Source organism: Amphibalanus amphitrite, unplaced genomic scaffold (genome assembly GCF_019059575.1).
Source record: "Amphibalanus amphitrite isolate SeventyFive unplaced genomic scaffold, NRLGWU_Aamphi_draft 000146F_arrow, whole genome shotgun sequence".
NCBI classification, from domain to species: domain Eukaryota; kingdom Metazoa; phylum Arthropoda; class Thecostraca; order Balanomorpha; family Balanidae; genus Amphibalanus; species Amphibalanus amphitrite.
Window position 1 is genome coordinate 19,758 of NW_024881641.1, and position 23,699 is coordinate 43,456.

The 23,699-nt window shown below is 56.2% G+C and overlaps 1 protein-coding gene across 1 annotated transcript; it reads right to left on the bottom strand.

Moving 5' to 3' along the window:
* Positions 1-4,966: 4,966 nt before the first annotated feature.
* On the bottom strand, positions 4,967-22,830 carry LOC122382790 (putative ferric-chelate reductase 1 homolog). The gene is made up of 11 exons (XM_043368590.1): positions 22,647-22,830; positions 17,358-17,725; positions 12,460-12,610; positions 11,232-11,558; positions 10,485-10,562; positions 9,042-9,275; positions 8,617-8,730; positions 8,276-8,423; positions 7,341-7,948; positions 6,977-7,105; positions 4,967-6,377 (listed from the first exon to the last, which is right to left on the bottom strand). The coding sequence occupies exons 2-11, from the start codon at positions 17,540-17,542 to the stop codon at positions 6,255-6,257; spliced, it is 2,097 nt and encodes a 698-aa protein (XP_043224525.1). The 5' UTR covers positions 17,543-17,725; positions 22,647-22,830; the 3' UTR covers positions 4,967-6,254.
* Between the last annotated feature and the right edge of the window lie 869 nt (positions 22,831-23,699).

Sequence of the window (23,699 nt, forward strand, 5' to 3'; positions counted from 1 at the left end):
TTGGCCCCTAGAGGCATTCAAAGTTTTTTGGGGGAAGGGGACCCCCTTAGATTTTCATAAAAACTGGTCCATGTGTACAGTTTTGGACGCTGATTCCAATGATGAAGTCTGTTTTTCGCCACATATTATACTTTGGCCCCTAGAGGCATTCAAAGTTTTTTTGGGGCGAAGGGGGACCCCCATAGATTTTCATAAAAACTGGTCCATGTGTACAGTTTTGGACGCTGATTCCAATGGTGAAGTCTGTTTTTCGCCACATATTATACTTTGGCCCCTACAGGCATTCAAAGTTTGTTTAAGGCGAAGGGGGACCCCCTTAGATTTTCATAAAAACTGGTCCATGGGTACAGTTTTGGACGCTGATTCCAACGGTGAAGTCTGTTTTTCGCCACATATTATACTTTGGCCCCTAGAGGCAATCAAAGTTTTTTGGTGAAGGGGACCCCCTTAGATTTTCATAAAAACTGGTCCATGGTTACAGTTTTGGACGCTGATTCCAATGGTGAAGTCTGTTTTTCGCCACATATTATACTTTGGCCCCTAGAGGCATTCAAAGTTTTTTGGGGCGAAGGGGGACCCCCTTAGATTTTCATAAAAACTGGTCCATGGTTACAGTTTTGGACGCTGATTCCAATGGTGAAGTCTGTTTTTCGCCACATATTATACTTTGGCCCCTAGAGGCATTCAAAGTTTTTTTTTGGGGCGAAGGGGGACCCCTTAGATTTTCATTAAAACTGGTCCATGTGTACAGTATTGGACGCTGATTCCAATGGTGAAGTCTGTTTTTCGCCACATATTATACTTTGGCCCCTAGAGGCATTCAATTTTTTGAATGCCTCTAGGGGCCAAAGTATAATATGTGGCGAAAAACAGACTTCTTCATTGGAATCAGCGTCCAAAACTGTACACATGGACCAGTTTTTATGAAAATCTAAGGGGGTCCCCCTTCACCACAAAAAAACTTTGAATGCCTCTAGGGGCCAAAGTATAATATGTGGCGAAAAACAGACTTCACCGTTGGAATCAGCGTCCAAAACTGTACACATGGACCAGTTTTTATGAAAATCTAAGGGGGTCCCCCTTCGCCCCAAAAAAAAACTTTGAATGCCTCTAGGGGCCAAAGTATAATATGTGGCGAAAATCAGACTTCACCATTGGAATCAGCGTCCAAAACTGTACACATGGACCAGTTTTTACGAAAATCTAAGGGGGTCCCCCTTCGCCCCAAAAAAACTTTGAATGCCTCTAGGGGCCAAAGTATAATATGTGGCGAAAAACAGACTTCACCATTGGAATCAGCGTCCAAAACTGTACACATAGACCAATTTTTATGAAAATCTAAGGGGGTCCCCCTTCCCCCAAAAAACTTTGAATGCCTCTAGGGGCCAAAGTATAATATGTGGCGAAAAAGAGACTTCACCATTGGAATCAGCGTCCAAAACTGCACCCATGGACCAGTTTTTATGAAAATCTAAGGGGGTCCCCCTTCGCCCCAAAAAACTTTGAATGCCTCTAGGGGCCAAAGCATAATATGTGGCGAAAAACAGACTTCACCATTGGAATCAGCGTCCAAAACTGTACACATGGACCAGTTTTTATGAAAATCTAAGGGGGTCCCCCTTCCCCCAAAAAACTTTGAATGCCTCTAGGGGCCAAAGTATAATATGTGGCGAAAAACAGACTTCACCGTTGGAATCAGCGTCCAAAACTGTACACATGGACCAGTTTTTATGAAAGTCTAAGGGGGTCCCCCTTCGCCCCAAAAAAAAACTTTGAATGCCTCTAGGGGCCAAAGTATAATATGTGGCGAAAAACAGACTTCAGCATTGGAATCAGCGTCCAAAACTGTACCCATGGACCAGTTTTTATGAAAATCTAAGGGGGTCCGAATGTGATTCTGAAAGTGAATCTGAATCTGAGGCTGTCTTGACAGACGTGATCCAGCCACTGTTTTGGGGTTCAACCAATTTCATAACCTGTTACCGGGGGGGGGGTGGGGGGGCGGGGGTGAGGCGAAATAAGCAGTGCCGTTATTGCAAATAAGATGATAGTTTGCAAAGTTAACGTTTGTCGTATGTTTTATGGTTAGCAATGCTCGAGCGATTCGTTCCAGAGTTACATTTACAGCCCTCTGCAAACTGCTTGGTAGGTAGGTATTCTTATTCGGTATTCTTGCTATTTTGACAATGCACCAGTTTTTGTGACCTTGTGACCTGACCTCGGGTCACTGGAACCTAAAACTCCAAGGCCAAGTGACAAACAGATGCTCCAAGTCGTGTCTTAAATTTGGTAGCGCTACGTGCTATAGAACTCACGCTATCAACGAAAAACTCTGGCATTCGGTTGCCGCTAAACTGTTAGTCCAATTTTCCCCTGACCTTGTACCGGGTTTGTGACCTGGTGACCTGACCTGAAAAGACTAGAGACCTGAAATTTTCAGGACAAGTGCCAAAAGGTTGCCCCAGAGGGTATGCGAAATTTGAGCGCCGCCGTTTTTACGTTATTTGTGAAAAACCTTAGGGGGGTGCATCAACCCCCCTCATCGGGCGAGGGCTAACTAACATAATACATTGTAGTAAAGGCTACCCGAACCGGTAATGATTCTTGCTTATTTGTTCAGCTCAGCCGTATTTAGAGATTTAGCTGGCTTTGTCCATGAATAACAATATCGGCAGGGGCGTAGCCAAGGGGGAGGGGCCACGGGGGCAATGGCCCCCTCCCTTGAGCGCAAAACGCGCCATGGGAGAGCCCCTCAGGCCCCGGGATATTTTTTTCAAACACTGGATAAAACGTCTTTTACTCGGAAGAAAATTGATATCGAAGTTTCATTTCTCTGGCCTTCTGATGACCCAATGGGCCCCTGCACTCATCCGATGACCCCCGGTTTTCTGGGGCCCCTGGTCGCCTAGGGGGCCCCGGTCGCTTGAGGGCTAGTCGCCTGGGGGCCCCTGGTCGCCTGGGGGCCTGGTCGCCTGGCCCCTGCCCCCTGGTCGCCTGGAAGAACGTTTCTCACCTGCAGTGGCATAGCCAAGGAGGGGGCCAAAGGGACCATGCCCCCCCCCCCTGGAAGCCAGGGGTCCTTATTCTATAGGGGCCCCTGGCTGACACAGTGGGCCCTTGGCGACATAAAGGCCCCTGCGGTAGATCCTTTGACACAGCTGAGTAGTTATACTTTGGCCAAGAGAGCCCCAATTTTAGAGCCTTGGGGCCCTATTGAAACCAGGGGGCCAGTTGGATGGGATGGGTCCAACTTGGGTCCAACGGTGTGTAAACAGAATCAATGCGTTCCGACTGTTGGTCTGACCCTATATCGGTTTGAGGGAGCTCGGATCGGATCCACTGTCGATTTGAGGGGGCCCTATCGGTTTGAGGAAGCCCTCAAATGCCCTGAACGGGTCCTTAGTTTGTCTAAGAGAGCCCTCCGTCGGCATGACTGGGCCTCTGCAAGTGCAAGGAGGGCTTTTGTCGGTCTTAGTGGCCCTTAGGCGGCTTATATGACCCTCAGACGGCTTACGAGGCTCTCATGCGCTGTAGGGGCCTCTGACGGTCTGAAGAACCCTCATCCGACCTACGGGCCCTCAGACCGCCCTCAAAACCGACTGGCGACTCTATGAAGCTATTCGTGGGCCTATCTAACAGGGCCCATGGACTGCTTACCCCCTAAGTTCTAATATTTTTGTTAATAAATATTTTTTTCCTATTTATTTGGGCTCCCTCCAAAAAATATTGGATGCAACCAGATGGCTTTTTGGATTTTGAGGGGGTTATCTTGGGCCCCTGTGCGGTTGGCGCCCTCCTTGAGGAAATCCTGGCTACGCCCCTGAATATCGGGCAACCAGAAAACTTTTTTTGACCTTCAAACAGCATCCAGTTTGCTTAAGACCAGAAAGGTAGTACCGGACGTCCGGCCGGACCAGGATTTTTGCATTTGCTACTGGGTGGGCAAATCGACGCCACTGGGTGGGCAATTGTGGTGACTGGGTGGGCATTTGCCCACCCAGTGGGTATGTTAGAGGAGGCCCTGTAAGATCGCTGATTATAATAGTTGTGCATTTCGCGCTTAGTCTGAAAAATCGATCATTTGATAGCGACTAGCGAGAGTGCTGACTGCTGCGTTTCCTCGAGTTGTTAGCTCTAAATTCTAATGTTCGTAAACTAACAGCTCTGTCTGAATAAGTAACCAGGTAAGTAGCCAGGTAAGCTCTGGAAGCAACCAGCAGTCCTTTTGCGTAGCGTCCGTCCGATGCTACTAGCGCAGAACCTCTGATGCGCCGGTGCATCTCCGTCTCCAGTGCCGGTAACCGTGCGGCTCTCCGGACAGGTGCGGCGGCCGGCGCGGGGCGGCGCAGGCGCAGAGCATGGACTTCCTCTACAGCAGCCTGCTGCACTCGGCGCTGGTCGCCGTCCCGGCCCGGCGGCGGTCTGTGCTGCGGACCGGCAGCAGTGGCCGCCGGTACCGCCGTCTGCCGGGGCCGGCGCTGTCAGCCGCCGCGCCGCCACCCCTCGCCACCCTGTGGCCTGGAGACGGCCTGCCCTACCTGACCTGACCACCCCTTCGACCAGCCCGGTCCCCGCCCTCCGAGAGCCACCGGGTGCGTCCGAGTGTGAAAAGGTTGAATCGATAAGCTGAACTTTCGGGAACGTGCAGCCGCCCGGGTGGGTTTCGGTAATGATTGAAGTTCGCCACCGTCTCGTAATTTCGGGGAGGTCAAAGTTCAGTGTCCCGGTCGCTGGGCTAAAAGCTTACCTATACTGTCCGCCTCAGGAAGTAGGCACTTTACGAGCGTAGGGACTAGGGAGGCATAAGCCTTGGTCGCATATACACTGACCTCAAACTAGAGCCAGTAGCCACAACCTTATTCACTCCATCTGTCTTTCAACGATAACAAATGCATTTTCTCCGGACCACTTTCTGCACTACGCAACTCTGCCGCTAGAGTGACAACGATTTTGTAATACAGTGGGGTTATCTGTAAAACCGATGTATTTGTCGGTACATAGGAAACATCTGTAAAAATATTCATATAAACTTTTAAGTACACATTTACAAACCCGGTAAAACCAGTGAAAAATATCGCTCTAACAAGCAGCTGGAATACCATCTCCTTGAACAGGTGACGGGCGAGGCCGACTCGCGCGCCGGCACCTCGCAGCGGAATACGATGGACGGCAAAGTTACCATGGAATGGTGAGCATCGGAAACGAACGGAAGCTCGCAGCGCACCACGCTATAAGTTATCGTACATGTCATACATACACAAGACGAGCTTAGATAAATCGGTTTAAATCGCGCATGGTATTCACATTCTCTACAGTCCTGCGCCGGTAAGTCAACGATCCTGACATACGAATCACGAGAAAGGTTACTGAACGGTAGCTCTACCGGCCAGTCACTACCATGTTGTCACTAACGGAGAATCATCCATCTAATGATCACCCTTGCAACGCTGTTTTGTAAAAATACCGGTGTAAATACATTATAGAGCTTACGGTACAACACTTACACCGATGTCGCAGCAGGTTGTAGGTGATTACTAAAAGTACGTTGTACGAACCCGAATCAGACCAGGGACTGTTCGTTTCGGGTCGTATGACGACCCCACCGTCAAGATGAGTATGATTGGGGCGTGAACAGGCCGACGGCCGCGGGCCCCGCCACGGCTGGCGGTAATCTCACTGAAAGTGACGCTCTACCAAATAGAGGGTTACTCCGTCTGGCGACAGGCACCAAATCCAGAGGCTAGTCCGTCACTAGGCGATCCCGACACAAATGCCGCCGACTATCGAGCACTTTTCCAGCCAGCCAGCGCAGGCGGCACTGTACCCAGCCGGGTGCGGGTAGCGTCAGTCAGTCCACCCGTTCACGTCACCGCAGGGCGCACGGCGCGGCGTCCACGGGAGCTGCGGTCCGTGCGACCGGCTCACACACAGCGTTCGCACCGCACAGCTGTGCTGCCATAAGCGCCCAGCACCGACACCACCGTCCGGTGACAGGTCCATGGGCCACTGCTGGACTGGATAGCGGCGGCGACACTAAGCTGAGTGGTCCGGGCGTCCCCACAGCCGCTCGGGCGGTCCTCGGCGAGACGCGCTCTGTCCACTGACACAGCCAGTCAGCCGGACGGCAGCCTTTCAGCAGTTCGTGTGGGGCAGCGCGGAGCGGTTCCCGGTATACCCGTCCGTCTCAAACACTCTGAGACTCTGCCGCCGGGTGACATCCGCTGAACTCCGGCTGACGATGGTGGGTGCGCCACCTACATGATGGCGTCCAGCCACTTGTCGGCCGGCGCCAGCACCACCATGCAGACCAGCAGCGCCACGAACAGCATGTTGATGACGATGTAGATGCCGAGCACGGTGCGGCGCAGCGTGGAGCCCTGCGATAGGACGAGGGGTTACGTCAGTAGACGAACAGAGACACTGTCAGACGAACGGAGACACAGGGTTACGCTATCGAGGAACAGAGACACAGACGGACGGAGACACGGCTACGGAGTTGCTATAAGTCGAACATAGACACAGAATATGTGGGACTGCCCGGCTTCGGATGCAACAGAGGTGAACAAACCCGTGAGAATGGCAGTAACACGTGGGAACGCAATGCAAAACGTTCCTTATGTTACGTGCTGTCAGGTGTCAACAATTCCACCTACTGTAGCGTTTACGAGCAGAGAATATCGCTTGGTGCCGGAAATGTCGGTGCAACTCCGCGAAGCTGGAGTTGGTGCCGTGGAACCGTCACAGCTGCACATACTGCTACTGGACTAGCCACGCCACACCCAGCGCTTTGTGAATATGGCCAAACTCAATATTCACGGAGCTTTGATCCTTTAGTCTTACTTACGGTAATACTAATGCGGCAAGCTGAACTGCAGCGGCTGCGTAGCCCCGAGACGCCTTTACCACTTACGTGATTTTGGAATAGCGCAACCTACACTCTGCGACTGTGTCTGTGTTGTGTGCCAGGTACACTCACGGGTGCCTCCTGCGGCCGGTCGGCCTGGTAGACGTGGTAGCTGTTCATGCCCATGTCGCGCATATTGTACGCCTCTCCGCCGCGGCCCTTGTCGCTCCTCATCGCGCGGTCTGAGCAGCACTGCGCCAGCTGGAAAACGGAGGGTAAATTAGACGTCATGAGTGACCCCAGACAAATCAGCAGGAAACGCAAGATGGGCCATCATTACCTGATGCAGTCCTAACACATCATTTGCGCGACAGTCTGAGGCAGATCAGTGGCTAAGACAAGCTCCTGATGAAGTGATTAGACGTAACACACAGCTGGTGAATCTCAGTGTGCCCGTCGCACCGTCCACTCATCTCGGTCCACTCCGTCTACTCACCGAGAGGATGAAGTGGGTGAGCACGTGGAACACCACGAAGGCGGCCAGCACCCAGTAGGTCCAGTCGGGCAGCTTGGCGGCCGGCAGCTCGACGGCAAAGAAAACGGCCGCCACGCCGAGGATGTGCGCCGCCGAGCCGACCATCCAGTGCAGCCAGTTGAAGATGGCGCGGCGCGGCGCGCCCGGGTGGCACCGGCACATGGCCATCAGCGGCTGCAGCAGCGCCAGCGCCACGCACAGCACGCCCAGCAGCGGGTGCGGGCTGGCGCCGGGCGCGCCCAGCAGCGGCGTGCTCGTCCAGCCGCCCAGCTGCAGCACGATGCACACCAGGCCGCCGATGGCCAGCAGCACGGTCAGCATCATCAGCGTCCGGTGGCCCTGGAACCACAGGTCCAGGCCGGCCAGCTTGCGGCCCGCCCACGTCTGTTTGTAGTAGCGCGCCAGCAGCATGCCCGTGCTGGCGGTGCCGATCCAGGCGCCGATCATGAGCGCTCCGTGCAGCCGGAACAGCAGGCTGCTCTGGCCGGCGGCGGCCGCCCGCGACTGCAGCTGCACCGGGCCGCCGCTGGCCCGGCGTACAGAGTGGTAGCCCGGACCGCCCGCGTGCGCTGCGGAGGGACACGACACGGCAGGGGTTAGAGACGGGCACACCAACACTCAACAGGACCTGCAGCCGAGGCATAACATGCGAATGTGATTCGGGTGCAGACGTGACTAAAACAGGTCTGCTATTAGCACTCACGAAAACACCTTGTCCATAAACAAAGCATAAGGGTCCTGACAGAGGAATTCGTAAACCGCTTGCCAACACCAGATGATGAAGGCGTGGAAAAGGACGGCAGCAGAGATCACCCACAGGCCACTCCGGTACTGACCTAACCGCGCTAACTCTCCCCAGTACTGACCCAGCCCGCGCTAACTCTCCCCGTACTGACCTGGCCCGCTGGCCACCATCAGGTGCAGGTCCGAGGAGGACAGATCCACCGGCCGGCGGTCCACCGTGAACCGCGCCGCGTGGGAGAACTCGCAGCTCAGGAAGCCGTCACGGTACTCGGTGCGTACGTCAGACACCAGGTCGCCCTCCTGAAGAATGGGTGAAAGGTACATGAAAAATCGGCCCGACACGGGGCAAGCACGCATGCATTTGACGAACAACAAATTCACAAACCTATTGAATGCAGTGAACGAGTCGAGCGTTTCACCGTTGAGCCACCACCGAAATGCCGTAGGCTCTTCTGTCGCCCCATGCCCGTGGCGCGCTCGGACAAAAGCTCACCTCGGACTCCGGCTCGACGACGACGGCCCGCTTCGGCACGGCGTTGTTGTAGGCGTGTTTGACCGCGAAGCCGCCCGCGCCGTCGTCGGAGCAGTAGATCACGTCATCGTCTCCCTGACGAGGGGAGAGAAAATAGGGCGAGGTCAAAGGCAGCTCACGACGTCGGTACCTGCGGCGGATAGCCGTCAGTATCATCGTACTTATAATGCCATGAAACCACACGGAGGTAGCATGGGACTGGGAACCAGATGGCATCTTCATCTCATCCCCGCGATAAGTACAGTAAATTAGCCAGGATGGTAATGGCAAACCCACAATTCCGGCACCACAGACCGCAGGTATACACCGGTACTCCCGCCGCCTACCCTCCCGCCAGCACTGAGCTTGTCCTGGCCGCCGTCAGATGTCGGTGCGGGCGCGCTCACCATGAACTGGTCCGTGGAGAAGCCGACAGCCAGGTAGCCGGGCGCCTGGTGGCCGCCGTACAGCTGCAGCTGGTAGCGGCCGTCCGGGCGCAGCGCGTACGTCACCAGCACCTCGCAGCTGCGCGACTCGACGCAGCCGTCGGCGTCGGCGAAACAGCCGACCGAGCTGCCGCAGCCGTCGTACACGGACGCCAGAGCGCCGCCGTCCCCGTCAGCCGCGGCGCCGTCACAGTCCTGCGCAGGAAAATAGCAACGGGAGTTATATAACAGCGGATCTTCAGTGCACGGGGACTTTAAAAAGGGTCACAATGTTGTTAGGTGCTGATGGGACACGGCAAGCATTCCAACTCGCAGCCAGTACCGATCAGCGGATAATCCTCTGCTATGTGCATTTTTATGTTCGTTTACCTACTCACTCAATTTATGCTTGTCAGTATTGTGCAGTGTCGAATTTCATAATTATTTAGAACAGTCACTTGACTGGGACAACAAATTTACCCGGAGTTTGACCATCAGCCTACGATCGCCGACACGTCATCCAGCAGGGCTTTGGAGACCCCGGGCTTTGGAGACCCCGGGCTTTGGAGACGCCGGGCTTTGGAGACCCCGGGCTTTGGAGACCCCGGGCGGCCGAGGTGTCCGCAGTCGGCGCGCGTTGGCGACTGTTACGGTCAGGTGCCGGTGGCCGGCTGCCGCCGTGACCGCAGCTCGAGTAGGAGGTGGGGTGATCTAACGGCACGTGCCGCGCTATGGACATTGGACTGACCGGCTGCGGTGCATAGTCGGACGTGCACATTGCACAGGGAGTGGGTACGGAAAATGTCCGACCATCAAACATGGTGTGAGGCGTGAGGTATTTTCTTTGGGCCCGTCACTAGGCAACAAAACACATAGTGAAGTTCAGGTTCCAGTAGAAAAAAAAACATTTAAGGATCTAGCGTTTGCACTTAGCAGGGTGCCTTATCCGAAACTGGAATATCAACTAGTTTTCAAGAAGAAAAAAGTAAGGATATTTTGTGCGCGGCCCTCTCGGCGCAGTGCGGGCCGGAAGCAGTCGGGACCAGGGAAGGGGCAGTGGCCGGGACGGTGACACAGCTCCGGTGTCCAGTAGACAGAACGGGAGCGTGCAGCATGCCACTGACACGACATGGCACGGCGTGACACGCCGAGACATGACACGTTACGGCAGCAGAGCGAGACGCAGGTGTCCGAACGCTGATAGCTCTACCAGCACGGACACAATTACCAGCGCACAGGCGGCATACACACTGTTCATACACAGGCCTGTGTATAACAGTGCAACAGGCCTGTGTAACAGGGGCAGACAGATACACCGATACAGCACACTCGGTTCACAGCTACCACGCAGGAGTGACACGGGCGCCTGTCGGGACATCAGCAGCTCCCAGTCGGCCGCCCCTGGTGTGAGCGGGACGTACGTACCTCAGTGCAGGGCGCGGGTGTGTTCTCTTCAGCGGGTTCGGCGGGCACGGCGGGCACTACGGCCGACTCCTCCACCCTCTGAAAGGTCGGTACACGTCAGGGAGTGTCCAAAAGAACACGGACGTAGTGAAAACAGACAGTCCGCGAATGAACTAAATCGGAGAAAATAGCAGTCCACGTATGACGTAAATCGGAGAAACCAGACATTCTTCTGGCGTCGAAAAATATTTATGTTGCATTAACATAGCACGAAACACGGTAAAAGAAACACGCCATGATCAACACGACAAAGCAAACCGGTTTGTAAGTCGCCGGTGATTGTGAGCACGCAAGTTGATTCACATTCATTTTCTCGCCGTCGCTTTGTAGAAAGCTACAAGGGATGACTCATCGGACATTCTCATTCAGTGTGAATCACGCAAGGCGGGGATCTAAGGGCGGGCACGTATAACATTATCCCACTGGCAGACACGAACCATACAGCCCGCGGCTAAGCTCAGGTGAAGCCCCACCAACAGAACTAGGCGGTGTTTCACGGGACGCTGCTACCACGCTGCTATCAAATTGCGCGAGCTGACGTCACACTTGTGGTAGTGTTGGAGCAATGGGCCTGTTGATGTTTCCATGGAAACCCAATTTGACACGTGTAAAAGCAGCGTGCTGCTATCACCGGTGAAACCCTAATATCCCGTCGGCAGAGATTAGTGACGTCAGACATGGTCTATGACGTCACCGGCCACCACTCACCCGGTCCTCCTGCTGCAGGTCCTGTTCGGGCGCGGTGGGGGCCGGGGCGGGCGGCGCGGTGGGGGCCGGCTGGGTCGGTGTCGGCGCCGGCTGGGTCGGTGCCGGGACAGGACTCCGGGTCGGCACGGGCGGCACCTCGACCGCCGGCTCCTCGGGCCGCGCCTCGCGCAGCACACGGATCACCGGCGTGTCGTGTCCCACCCAGAACGTGCTGTACTCCTGGACGACGGAGACGCGGAACAGGACGTCCCGGTCCAGATCGGGCGGCGAGAGCCACAGCAGCGTCACCGACTCCTTCACCTTGTTGTCCGCGTGGCTGATGCCGTTCTGCGTGCACGGACGAAAAAGGGTACCGGTGTGAGCAGTTGAGCACACTACAGACTCGGGTGAACGGTCAAAGGGGAGGGGCGGAGAGACGGATAGAATGCGTGCGCAAAGCCCGTCCAAATACCCACGTAGTCTTCCACAAGTTGACGTAAGAAGTTACCTGGTGTGGCGAGAGGGAAAGGCAGGCGGGAATTCGGATTGTAAAGGACGATGTCAGTGCGACATTTACAAACGATTCGAACAAGACAGAAACGCGGGAACCAGAGAACAACAGAGCTTCATGGTCCGGCAGTGGGGAATGACGGGAGTGACATTTTAAAGAGAGACCAGGAAATGGCGGACCATTTAGAAGATAACAGAAAGCCCAGGAGGCGTGCTAGGCTCGTTAACCTGACGAAATGTCGCACTCAGCCGTGAAAGTGAATCCGTCTCACAAGGCTGCTACCCCCGATCCCCGAAAACTTTTACACCGTTCAGCTCCACATCGACTATCAGCTTTACGATCAGATCAGGGAACGCTCCCGGATACCACGTACTTACATCCTGACCTGCAACCTGCAGCGCGTTTTTGTCATGTCCTGAGCGCGCTCGGACAACACATAATACATACTCAGTCTGTCTGTCTGTCTGTCTGACCTGCCATTGCGGTGCATTTTTGTCATGTACTGAGCGCGCTCGGACAACGTTACACATCGACAACGTTACACATCACTCTCTCTGTCGTTAGGTGCATTTTTTGAGCTGTCAGCGCAAAGCAAGCACCACAGCCTAGCCGTGCCAGCACTGCTGCTTACAGGACCGCAGGCCGGCCCTCAGTACTGGCCCTCAGCCCGGCCCGCAGTCCGTCCCTCAGTACTGTCCCTCAGCCCCGAGTCCTCGCAGGCCGCGGTCGGCGCCTCACCTCCTCGCCGGGCTGGCAGCTGACGGTGGTGTGCTGCCGGGTCATGAACCGACCCAGCGCCGGCGACGAGTCCGGATCGTCGGCGTAGCGCACCTGCGCGAAGAACCCCTTGAACGGCAGCTGGTTGCCGCGGCTGATCGTGATCGTCATCCTGGAACACACGGAGGTGAGAGACGAGTCAGACACACGGAACGACAGGTGGTCGCGGCCAGAACAGGTGATCTCAGTTCAGAGCAGCAGGATGAGACGCCGAGATGTCTTCATGTCCAACCAATAAATTCCAGCGGTTTTCGAAAGGTACAGGGAATGACAGCTTTAGCTTTCGATTGCAAACGGAAAAATTCAGTGGCAAATCCCCTGACCGAGCCAGTGGCTTATCTTACGGTCCGAATGACCACGCCGCGGGCTGCGTCTTGCGACCTGCCGGATGTTGCCTCCCCTGCCGTGAAAGGCTCATGATCACACGAGCCAGCCATTAGTGCTGCCCGGCTGCGTCCACTCTCACTGCAGCGCGCAACACTCTCGCCTAGAGTTAATCGGTCATCAGAGTCGCCATTCGCTCTCCACCAGCTCGACATGGCCCCCGGGATATCCATCCACTCTCTACCCAGCTCAGATGAGCGCAGTCGCCCAATCTCACACTAAGCGTCACTGAATCTCGCAGTCGGATCTCAAAGGACCTCACAGATACAATCAGACGCGGCATCGAGGCATGACACACTTATCAGGCACTGCTGCAATATTTTGATAGTTTTAAGTGTCTTATTCGGTACTGGTTGGGGCACCGGGCCTGGGAACCATGATGGTTTCGCCACTGTCACTGACTAGTGGTGTCAATTTCAGAAAACGTATGTCCAAAGACGGTCCAATGTCCAATGCTTACGTCGATTGTCCGTCCAAAAATGTCCAAGCCAGCCATTTGTCCAAAGATGTCCGACACCTACGCAATAGTTTACACTCAACACTGTTATTTAATTTGCTTTTCATGTACCGTTACAAGCTCAAAAGTGTTAATCATATCGAAAGCTGAGCTTTCTAATAGCCAATCAATGTTAAACACGACTACTTTTGAAAAATGTTGAGGTGTAGCAAGCAATTGTCCAAAGTTGTCCAAAGCCTGCTGCCATTGTCCAACCGAATTCCGAATTGGACAATGGACAAAATCGGAATTCCGAAGATTCAAGTTCCGATTGACACCACTATCACTGACCGTATCGTCCTATGCACTCTCACGTTGCGTGACTATGCACCGAGCATTATGAACATGATATCACACTTTTCCCTACAGCATGGCCGTGACCAATTCAGACTTTTAGGCCCGGGTGCGCGTAAAGCACCGCACGCGAGCTGAACTAGATCACCAACCTGCGTGCTTCCACGGCGACCAATCGATCAGGCGACATAGCAGTCTTCGTAAAAAAAAAAACAGGGGTTCTGCACACAGTTAGACAAAGTAAGTGACAGGAACAGATGTTAACACTCGCCTAGCGGTAGCACCGCCGACGCGAGGCGGGAAAACATTGACATCGCCATCGAGTGCCGCTACGAGCAGCGGTGACCCGCCGATCGCTGCCACAATCGCCCTCGTGACCGCTGATCAGCGCCAAGTGTCCATTGTTCAATTATTCGTGGTTCACGAGAAAACTCGGCCGCACTGCGTCACACCAGGACAAACAGGCGTTCGCTCGGTCCCGTAAGTGCCGTGAGAGCAGACCGGGCCGTGACGCGGCCACCCACTACCTCCAGATCTCTCAGCTTTACCCTGTTCTACGAACTCGCTCAACCATGAGAAAAATCCACTCTTTAAACGGACGGAATCCAGCCATGGCTTATAGGAATGATCGGATCGCGCTGCTAAAATTTCAAAGCTCCAGCCTGTCATAATCCGGCCAGTTTACCTAACCACAAGGCTAGGCTCGGTTCATTGTGCAAACTACAAAACATAGCGAAACCAGCGGCGCACACGCATAGCCAGTGGGAGCGACCTGACATCAGCGCATTTTATACCGTGGACGATCTGAGTGAATTCGGTGCGGCCGGCCGGCCTGTCCCGGCGTCTGGACGTGCGCTACAGACGGCGTGTGGCGGCACGCGCAGCAGCCACGGCTGCCCTATTTATACAGAGAACAGACGGGCCCGGCGTCACGTGCTGGTGACCATAGCCGTGTGACCAGCCGAGTCCAGACCGAGCACAAGTACAGACAGACCGGCGATCTCATTCCAGACCAGGCGACGAGGACTGATCGAGCCGCCAGACCAGACTATTGGCCTGCAACTGCAAAACCGAACCGAGCCACGGGTCCGAACCGGATATTGGTTCAGACGGTTTCGGTGTCCACTACGAAGTAACTAGCAGGCGCACCGTGAGCGAAGAACCGAGACAAGACTCCAAACCGGCTCTATTCGCACATGCATCACTCGACGGTGTGCGCCAATGCCGCGGCAGATGAACCCACCCCGAGCGGCCGCTATTAGGTGATCCGTTCTGGTAACGGCGCTCGGTGGCACGTGATCCGTACGAGCGCATCTGATGAATACATTACGGGGGCACCACGGTGTCCGTCTCAGGCGACCTGGCCCAGATGGTACAGGGACGGCCATTACGCGCGTGGACTCATCTCTGCCGACTGACATCGCAGGGCGGAGTGGACCAAGCTTTCCAGTGTCCACCGTCAGGCTGTATAGACGTTGCCTCTGAGTGGGTACTGAACGGCGCTGTTGGGGCAGTAAAACCCGACATTGGGCGGCAGCGGCTCGCCAGGTGGCGTCAGCGCCGCTCACGTCACCGCCACAAATCGGCCGCTGCCGTCACCGTCCGGCACAGCCGGCGAGTCACCGGCAGCCAAGGCTACCTGAGATGTCAGACGAACCGCGGCGGGGATAACAGTACCGGTGAGTCGGCTTTGGTGGGCGCCGCAGCCATCAGCAGACCGCCGACAAACTCCGACACACCTCAGTAAGCGGGCTGAGAGTTAGGTCCGAACACGGCCAGCCGTCCATTCGACGCCCACATTCCCTGAGCGGTCTCCGAGCTGAGACCGGGCTCACTGTCGGCCATTATGGAGAGCTGATACCGGATGTCAGGTATTACTGAGCGGAGACCGCTCCAAGCCGACACGCCGGGCAACGCTCCCTCCTACCAGCGACTGACGGCACTGGGTAGGAGGGACCCACGGCTCTTTCCTGGCCTCAACACATTGCAGAGGTCACGTAACAATGTAGTAAGCATGCCAGGTATTTCGTTCGGCTGCCGTTACAGACGCTCAGTTGCCGTCACACAGTGCAGCTGTCCGTACCGGGCACCGCGCTGCAGTAGCAGAGCACCGGGCATTCGGCCTAAAGCCGCACGGATGGGGTGGGCCGGTGCCGACCTACCGGCCAGTCCGCCGCTGCGGCTTTCGCCCGTCACGGACTCCGCCAAATGCGAGACAGAAGCCGGGCTCCGGCGGCGGTGTTTCACGCACCGGCGACCCTGACCCGCTTCGGACCCCGGCCGGGCCCGGCCGCAGCCCGCTGTGACCCGGGTTCATTGGCTCCGACCTTGTCCCATCTGGGGGAGACGGGCCAGACCTGCCGGCCGCGCCCGCCACCGGGCGGCTACCCTAATCAGCAGCTCTGGGAGCGTGCCGCGCCGTCACCGGCCCGTGCGACCACGCCGTGACGGCCGGTCACGCGGTACCTCGGCCGTCATCAGCGCGCAGCGGGCCGTCATCAGCGCTCAGCGGGCGCCGGCTGCCCGGGATGAGTGGCGCCGGAGAGCGTGTCAACTGTGACCCTGTGTCGGTGCGCCCTCTCCACCCGCGCCGACACACGACCTCTACACGGGCAGAGCGTGGGACTCAAGTTCACAGCACGCTCCTGTGCATTGTGCGCTGGCAAAGGTATGCAGTGCCGTGAAGGCATGCGCCTAACGCACCGTTATGCACACCCAGATAAGATTGAAGTCCGCGACTAAAGATTGCATCTATTATATAAACAGCCAATTTATCGGTATCTCGGCTTCCATTGGAAGGTCAATAAAAGCAGCCGCCGCAGGACACTGCTGCACCGTGCATTCTTTTATCAGCTATCGCGTCATCCACTATCAGGCGCCCGAAAACGGTAAGCTAGACAGCACTGCATGCTTAAGCTCCACAATCAGATATTCTTGATAGAAAGAGGGAAAGCTACCCGGCCACATCGAGCTTCCCGGCAATAACACAGTGCAGCCAGCCAAAAATCGGCGGCTGCCCGGCCGCTCGGCGGTACGGCGGCCCCGACCGCTCAAGCGTAGCAGCAGCAAGGAAAACCGGCGGTTGGCGTGGGCCGCACCGTCGTGTCGCGCGCGCAGCGGCGGCGGCAGTGGCGGCAATGGCGGCCTTTCACCTTGCCGTCGCGGCGGCCGCCGGCACTGGGCACCGTCTCAGCTAGGAATGGGGACGCGGCGGAGCGACATCCATTACACACACACTCACGGCAGTGGGAGCGGCAGCGGAGGCGGCGGCAGCGACCTACCTACACGGCCGTAATCACACCCAGCCGCCACGAGGCGCTCTTGATTCTCCCACGGATAGGTACGCGTTACAGGAAAAACAGCAGGTAAATCAATTAATCCAAGGGGTAGTGTTACAACTAGTGCATGCCACAGAAGTGGAAAAGTTAGGCGGAAAATAAGTTGTGCGTGTGGACGCTGCCATTCCTTACACCATCACGAATGTGTCACGGATAAATTAGTCACAGATACATTATAAATACGCATACAAATAAGCAGTTACCACCAAATGAGACGTTGCACAGGACATTTTGCAAAGTTAACACAAAACCCAACACGTATACCGTGTCCTGGCTGCCAAACACAGCCGGAGTCGCACGCCGCAGTTCCCAAACCCGAATAGCGCAGGGTCGGCCGCATGACTCACCTCCTTCCCGCCTTGATGACCGTGCTGGAGAGTGTGATGTTGTAGGGCATGGGCGTCGGCTGGGCGGGCGGTCCGTGGCCCGGGGTCATCTCGCCGCAGGCGGTGGACGGCGCCCCGCGCTGGTAGGCGCCGCAGACGGCCAGCGCCGCCGCCAGCGCCAGAAGGCGCGCCACTCGGCCGCGCATGGTCGGTGCTGGCCGCGCTCTCCGCAGGCTCTGTGTGAGCGGTCAGTGGCCGGGCGGGGTGCGCCGCGCGCCGCTGCTCACACGGACCGCGAGTGGCGCTCCCTCTCCGTCAGAGTCGGCACCGGCACCGTCTGCCAACTGCGCCGCTGGAGAGCTGGTGACGAGCTAACCTCCGACGCAGACCTGAGAACGGGACGTGACGGGTCAGAGGTCGGACGACGACTGCACAGATGAACACACCCACCCACACAGCATACCTGACGCGGCATCGGGAAGCTGCGCAGCGAGCATACAAACAAGCAAAAGGGTCAACCTATTGACGGTAAGGGGCCCGAATATCGCGAGCGGTGGATGACCAGCGCGGTGTGGGTGGATGGAGAGGGAGGGGAACCGGATGTCTGTTCTCTGCTGCCCCAAGACGCTCCCTCTCCGTCAGAACCAATAGCCGACCGATCTGACACAAGAGAACAGATAGTCGAGAGCAGTCGCCCGACTGAGTCCATCGCCTGTCACCGTGCCGCAGTAAGCGCCGGCCCCAGCGATCCCTATCTCCGGTATTCAGGAAAACGGCGGCGACTCGGCAGGCAGGTACGGCGCACGGCCGGCCGGCCGGTACCGCCGGACCACAGCGCGACTGGCCTAGATTGGGGCCCGTGTGTGCCCGACTACCAGCCACCGTCGGCCGGCAGTGCTGGTTCCCATCGGGCCCAGACGGTGTCGTGCTGTCCACACGTCTGGCCCGAGCAGCCCAAGATTACTCGAGCAGCCGGCACGCGACCGGATACTCACCAGCCGGCGACGACACGAGATAGGACGACGGACCAGGGGGCAATTTGACAGACCGGACATTGCAGACAGGGCACTGTAGAACAATGTTGGAAATAAGGCCCTTTGCTGGTCCCAGTCGGGTCCAAACAATTTTTTTCTCCTTTACAAATTTATCCTCTGGCACCTAAAATCTCTTAAATTTCCAGCCTCTGTGATGAAAAACTGCTATTATTACGCCTAAAACATGCAGTTATAGCATTGGGAGAACGCATGTTATCAACTGTCAAATTTAGTAGGCCAAACATACAATTTTCCTGTTGAGTATTATAAAAGCTGGCGGGCTCTCCGGACAGATTTTATTCTCTAGGACCAAGATCAAAATTCACAATTCCAACATTGCTGTAGAAGGGTGATAAAATATTGGAAAACGGTAACCGGACGGAGGGATCCATTGTAGTGATCAAAGGATCAGACACTGCCGGATAACATGGATGTATTGAAGCCATCGTAGCTAAAGGAGCACTACTCACTGCGCACTTTACCACACCACGTCCATGGGCACGCAGTACTCTCAGCAGCGTAAAATCACCACCCAACTCTACTGAATACACACACAAACGTACACGCCGTGGTCGTCGGTCTGGTAAAATAAACAGCATGGAACTACAGTCGGCACCTAACACTACACAGCTATGGCAAAGTCGCAGGTCACGATTACGGGACAGATGGACGACGGTCACACAGCTTGCAGCTCCGTGGTCGCCGGTATCACGACTGCTGGCTCTAACGGATACAGGCTCCAGAAAAGTCAACGGGGAGACACGGGCGAAAAAAGATTAGCGAGAGAAATTAGAATGGCGTCGGCTAAATCATTGTTTTGACATTTATCGATTCCGCAGCCTCCTGGGCGTAATATCGCACGGATCACGTAACAGTAGCAGTACGACATTACGGTTGCGGATATACCCACCTACTGCACAAAAGGACATGCACGCTGTGAAGTCGTGGGTCATACTTACAAACGCTACAAGCGTCACGAATATTCTTAGCCAACAGTTCCTGCCAATGTCGTAAGCCGGCAGCAGCCGAAGGCGGAAAAGTTAAGCAGCCCCCGAGCCGCGCCAGACAGATCGCTGTTTCCCCGGCGTGCAGGCCACACAAAGGCGGAAATGACGCGAGAGTCGACTCTCCGGAGAGAGAGTGACTAGAGGATATTACGGCGAACTAACGAAACCAGTGAGTGCACTCCAGATTGCAGAGAAATTTCTGAAATCGGATTAGACGGTCGGAAGCGTGACTGTCATTACCGCGTACAGTGCCACGGCGACGAGGAAATGTTTTATTGCAGCACGGGGCCGGATCTGACGGTCCGGAACCACCGTCTCCAGACCGGCCTTCTGCATCTGTCTCCGCTCGAGCAGCCGACCTTCACTGGCCAACGACAGCGGAAGCCGGCCGAGCCGGCACCGGAAACCTGAAGTCGGCGGCACAGACTGTCACGGTTCGCCAGGCGGCAGGTGGTGGTTCAATGCCGGCTTCAGAGCTGAACCAAGCGCTGAACCAACAATAGAAATGTTGGCCTCAACCGATATCACGCCCTCAGACTCAAGGAACCTCGAATACTTGTAACAATGCCGGAACACTCGATTGAACCGGTATAGCTAACGGGTTACGTTTGCCGATAAAGGCGAAACGTGTGCTATTTTATCGGCTGCGAATGGACCCGTCACGTCGTTGGACGTCTCCCCGCCGCCGACCGGTGCGGTGCGGGACGGTGCGGGCAGGTAGGCAGGCCACCGGACCGTGGATGAGCGCCCATCTGGCGGTCGGTCCCGCCATCTGCCGGTGTTTGTTCGACGATCCGACCGCGGCGCCGCAAACCCCGCGGCGAAACAGCCGCAGGACCAACGGGATCGCCCCGAGGGTCAGCTGGACGAGATGCATCTTCGTGATGCCGCAGCACGATCCAGAGAAGAGCATGCAAGAGAAGAAAAAACACCACAATTCTCGATGCAGATAAATTGACAATAAGTTGGAAAGTTCTACGACCGATCTTAGAACCCGTTGGCTTGCACCACTTCACGTATGAGCGATATCTGTCTGTATAGAGCGATTGGCAGCTGAGTTCAGGACAGGTCCATTGCGAGTCACTGGCTTCACCCAACACGTCTCCGGTCCGGTTTCTTAGACGCCCTCAGCGGCCGGTGGCCGGCACAAATCCCGTCCTCGGCGGACGCCTGCTGCACGGGCGGCGGCGTTCAGCTCCGCCGCGCCGGCCGAGGGTCGGAGAAAGCCTCCTCTGTGACCGGGCAGCGGGGCCGGGGGCGGCGGATCACGCGCCGCTCGGCGGCCGGTGCCGCCCCCGGCAGGCCGGCGACACACTCTCACTGGCCGGGAGCCGCTCAGGACGTACCCCGGAAGGCGGGATGGCCACCGGGCGTCCGTCTCTCGGACGCGCCCACCTGGGGCTCCAACAGGTGCGCTGAATGTAGTCGACCGCCGCGGGGGCCGCCCACCGCAGCGATGGACGATTCACAGCAGATCAACACGTGCCTGATGGCTACGGACATCGGCGGCGGACTTCGGATGAGCGTTCCCGTTAAAACTACGAATTCCCGCTGTACATAATTAAGCATGTCTGTAATAAGCAGTGGACGAAAACGTTAAGCTTTATTAACACCTTCCGTTTTCTTTCAAAAAGCACGCGGAGCAAATCAAGTGCCTCGTCATAGCTGGTTGGCGTAACAATGCCCGCAAAGGTTAACGAGCGCAGGTTAATGCCCAAACCGAGAAAATAAGCCCTCAGCCGATGCGAGGCCGCATAAATAGCGCCAGCGTCCGTGAGTGGGAGCGCAAGGTGGAACCAAGGACGCACCACGCGCCTCCAAGGCTCTCCCTCTTTCTCCGCTCTCTGGGCGTCATGTTGACTCAGCAAACCATGACTCAGGTGATGTGCGTCACGGTGATAACACAGACAGCAGCGCCGCAGCCTCGTCTCGAGTCCAGAAGAAGAAAAACTCCGCCATGCTGACTCACGTTTGCCTTCACCCAAACTCTAAAACCTGCGGCGCGGAAGTAGGACCCGGCGCTCGGGCAGCCCCGCGGATGTGTGTCTGCGATAGGCGCTGGCCGAGTCCTGCCGCGGCGGCGGCGCGCCGGAATCCGGGCCGGAGAAACTCGCGGCGCGTGAGTCAGCCCGAGCGGCGGCGCAGCGTGGACTGTCCGCCGGCGCGGAGCGGCGCACTTCCGATCCGCCGACGCACACGGCCGCCGTCCAGCTGCACCGAGCTGTAGGCGACCGAGGGAGGAACGGGAAACTGGTGGAGCCGCAAGAGAAGAGAAACGTCGCTGAGCCTTCCCTGGCTGGAATAAGTCTAGGAGGCACAAAAAATATGCACTCGGTGTGCTAAGGCTTGGAGGCAAATCTACGCCTTGTCTACGCCTGCAGGCCCGAACCGGAACTTTAGCGAATGGAGAGATCTCAAATGCTTTTGATTGGGTTGGCGACGCTGAGATAGTTCGTAACACCTCTTGGCCTTCTTTCCTTTTTTCTTTTCTTTCTCGGCTCAATCAGAGGGCAGAAATCTGAGCACATCTGAAGCAGAGCCACATACACCACCAATCGTATGAGCTGTTCATAATGCCAAGAATTGTCATACGCTATGAGTCATATGGAGTTTTGACCGCTACATTTGTACCGCACCTCGCGAGACAGCCGAATCATCTCGATGGAGATGAGTCAACATCCAGGCAATGTTGCCGCCGGTAACGAAAAATAGGCATTCGCATCTTTCAACGGCGTTGAGTTCGGACGTGAAAAGAGGACACGCTGCAGCCCGGCAGCCGGGGGCGGCCCCAGGTGGCAGGGCCGCGGCCGAACGCCCGCAGAGCCACGGTCCTCGACTCGAGGGGACGCCACCACGCGCCGCATTCCTGCGTGTGACCTTGAAGAGGATTCGCCGAGGTATGAGACTGGGAAGCAGCAAAAAAGTCCGCGCCAGAAGTTCTAAAACAATTCATACCGTTGAGGGAGCACACAAATAATCTAACTAAGATATAGATGAATGCTCGGCCACTACCAACTATCAGAAACTAACACCAACCATCCGGCAAACTCAAACTCTGGACCATAATCGCAGAAGCTCGTCAGAAATCATCCCACTCGGCCCTACAATTACCACAAACAGTGGACCATCCTTACATACCAGCTGTTTAGAAGCCGGCACTCCCGTGGCGGTGCCAGTGGAGGCCATCTTCCAGCCGGGCTGAGGTCGGGGCCCGGCCAGGCGGCTCAAACCAGTCGGGCCGCTTTCTCCCACATTCCAGACTCACTCACCTCTGCTTCTCTGTGCACTCCTTGCTCCTGCTCCAGTGGCGTCCAGTCGCAGATTCCGCTACCGACGTCTTTGTTGCACAGCGCACTCTCGTCTGAACGCCGACCCCGTGCCACCAACGGGTAACCAAATTCACCTCCGAGCACCGCGCGCGCGTCCTCCCCTCGCGACGACCGGCTCCGTTCTGCCTGCGCGCGGTGGCCGAGACGACGCGGCCGGCTCCAGGCGGCTCCAGGCGCGGGCCGCGCAGAGGCGGGGCCGGCCGGCCGCCGCGGCTCCGCGAGGGTGCGCCACGCAGCCGCCCCGCAGCAGCTGGTACGCGCCGCCAGGATGACTGGACGCCGTTCCAGTCGGTAAGGACGTAAGGACCCCGCGGCAACACTGGGGAACAAATGAGCATCGCATTAGGAGCTAGGAAGTAGGATATAAGCACCTGTAGGCACCAAGAGACTTAAACTGAGGTCAGGGAGGGGTCGATACATTTGAGCTTTTAAAAGGTATGTATAGGAAACATCTGTCCAGGCGACCGTTTCAGTAACAAGACATGCGTCGGAAAATCAAACAAACGAGACATTACATTTTGTCGGAGGAGATTCCCATATATGGATAATGACTTCAATAATAAACCAATTAATACAAAGGAGACGTCAACAGTCAACAGGTGACAGCACCAACCTGTTAACAGTTGGGACTTCTGGGACAACTATTCCACGGGCGACCTCGGGCGTCAACCGTCAACAGGTGGCATTAGCGTCAACCGACAACAACTTTTACCGGGCGTCAAATGACAGTGATATCAGGCGTCAACAGGTAACGCCGGCCCTGGGTGTCAAATGTGACACATGGGTACTCAAGAGGCTGTCACCGATTCGTTGGTTGACACCGCGTGGTTACGCCGAGGCTAGGCATCCGACTCTCAATCGAAATCAGCATACGAGTCGCTGTCAGCTCATCTGGCCAAGACATTGTGCCGCACGGGGACCCGAAATAAAAAGTCAACCATAAAAAACGTCTTGTAGCCTGACAGCAGCTTCGGAATATTGTATGGTCTTCTG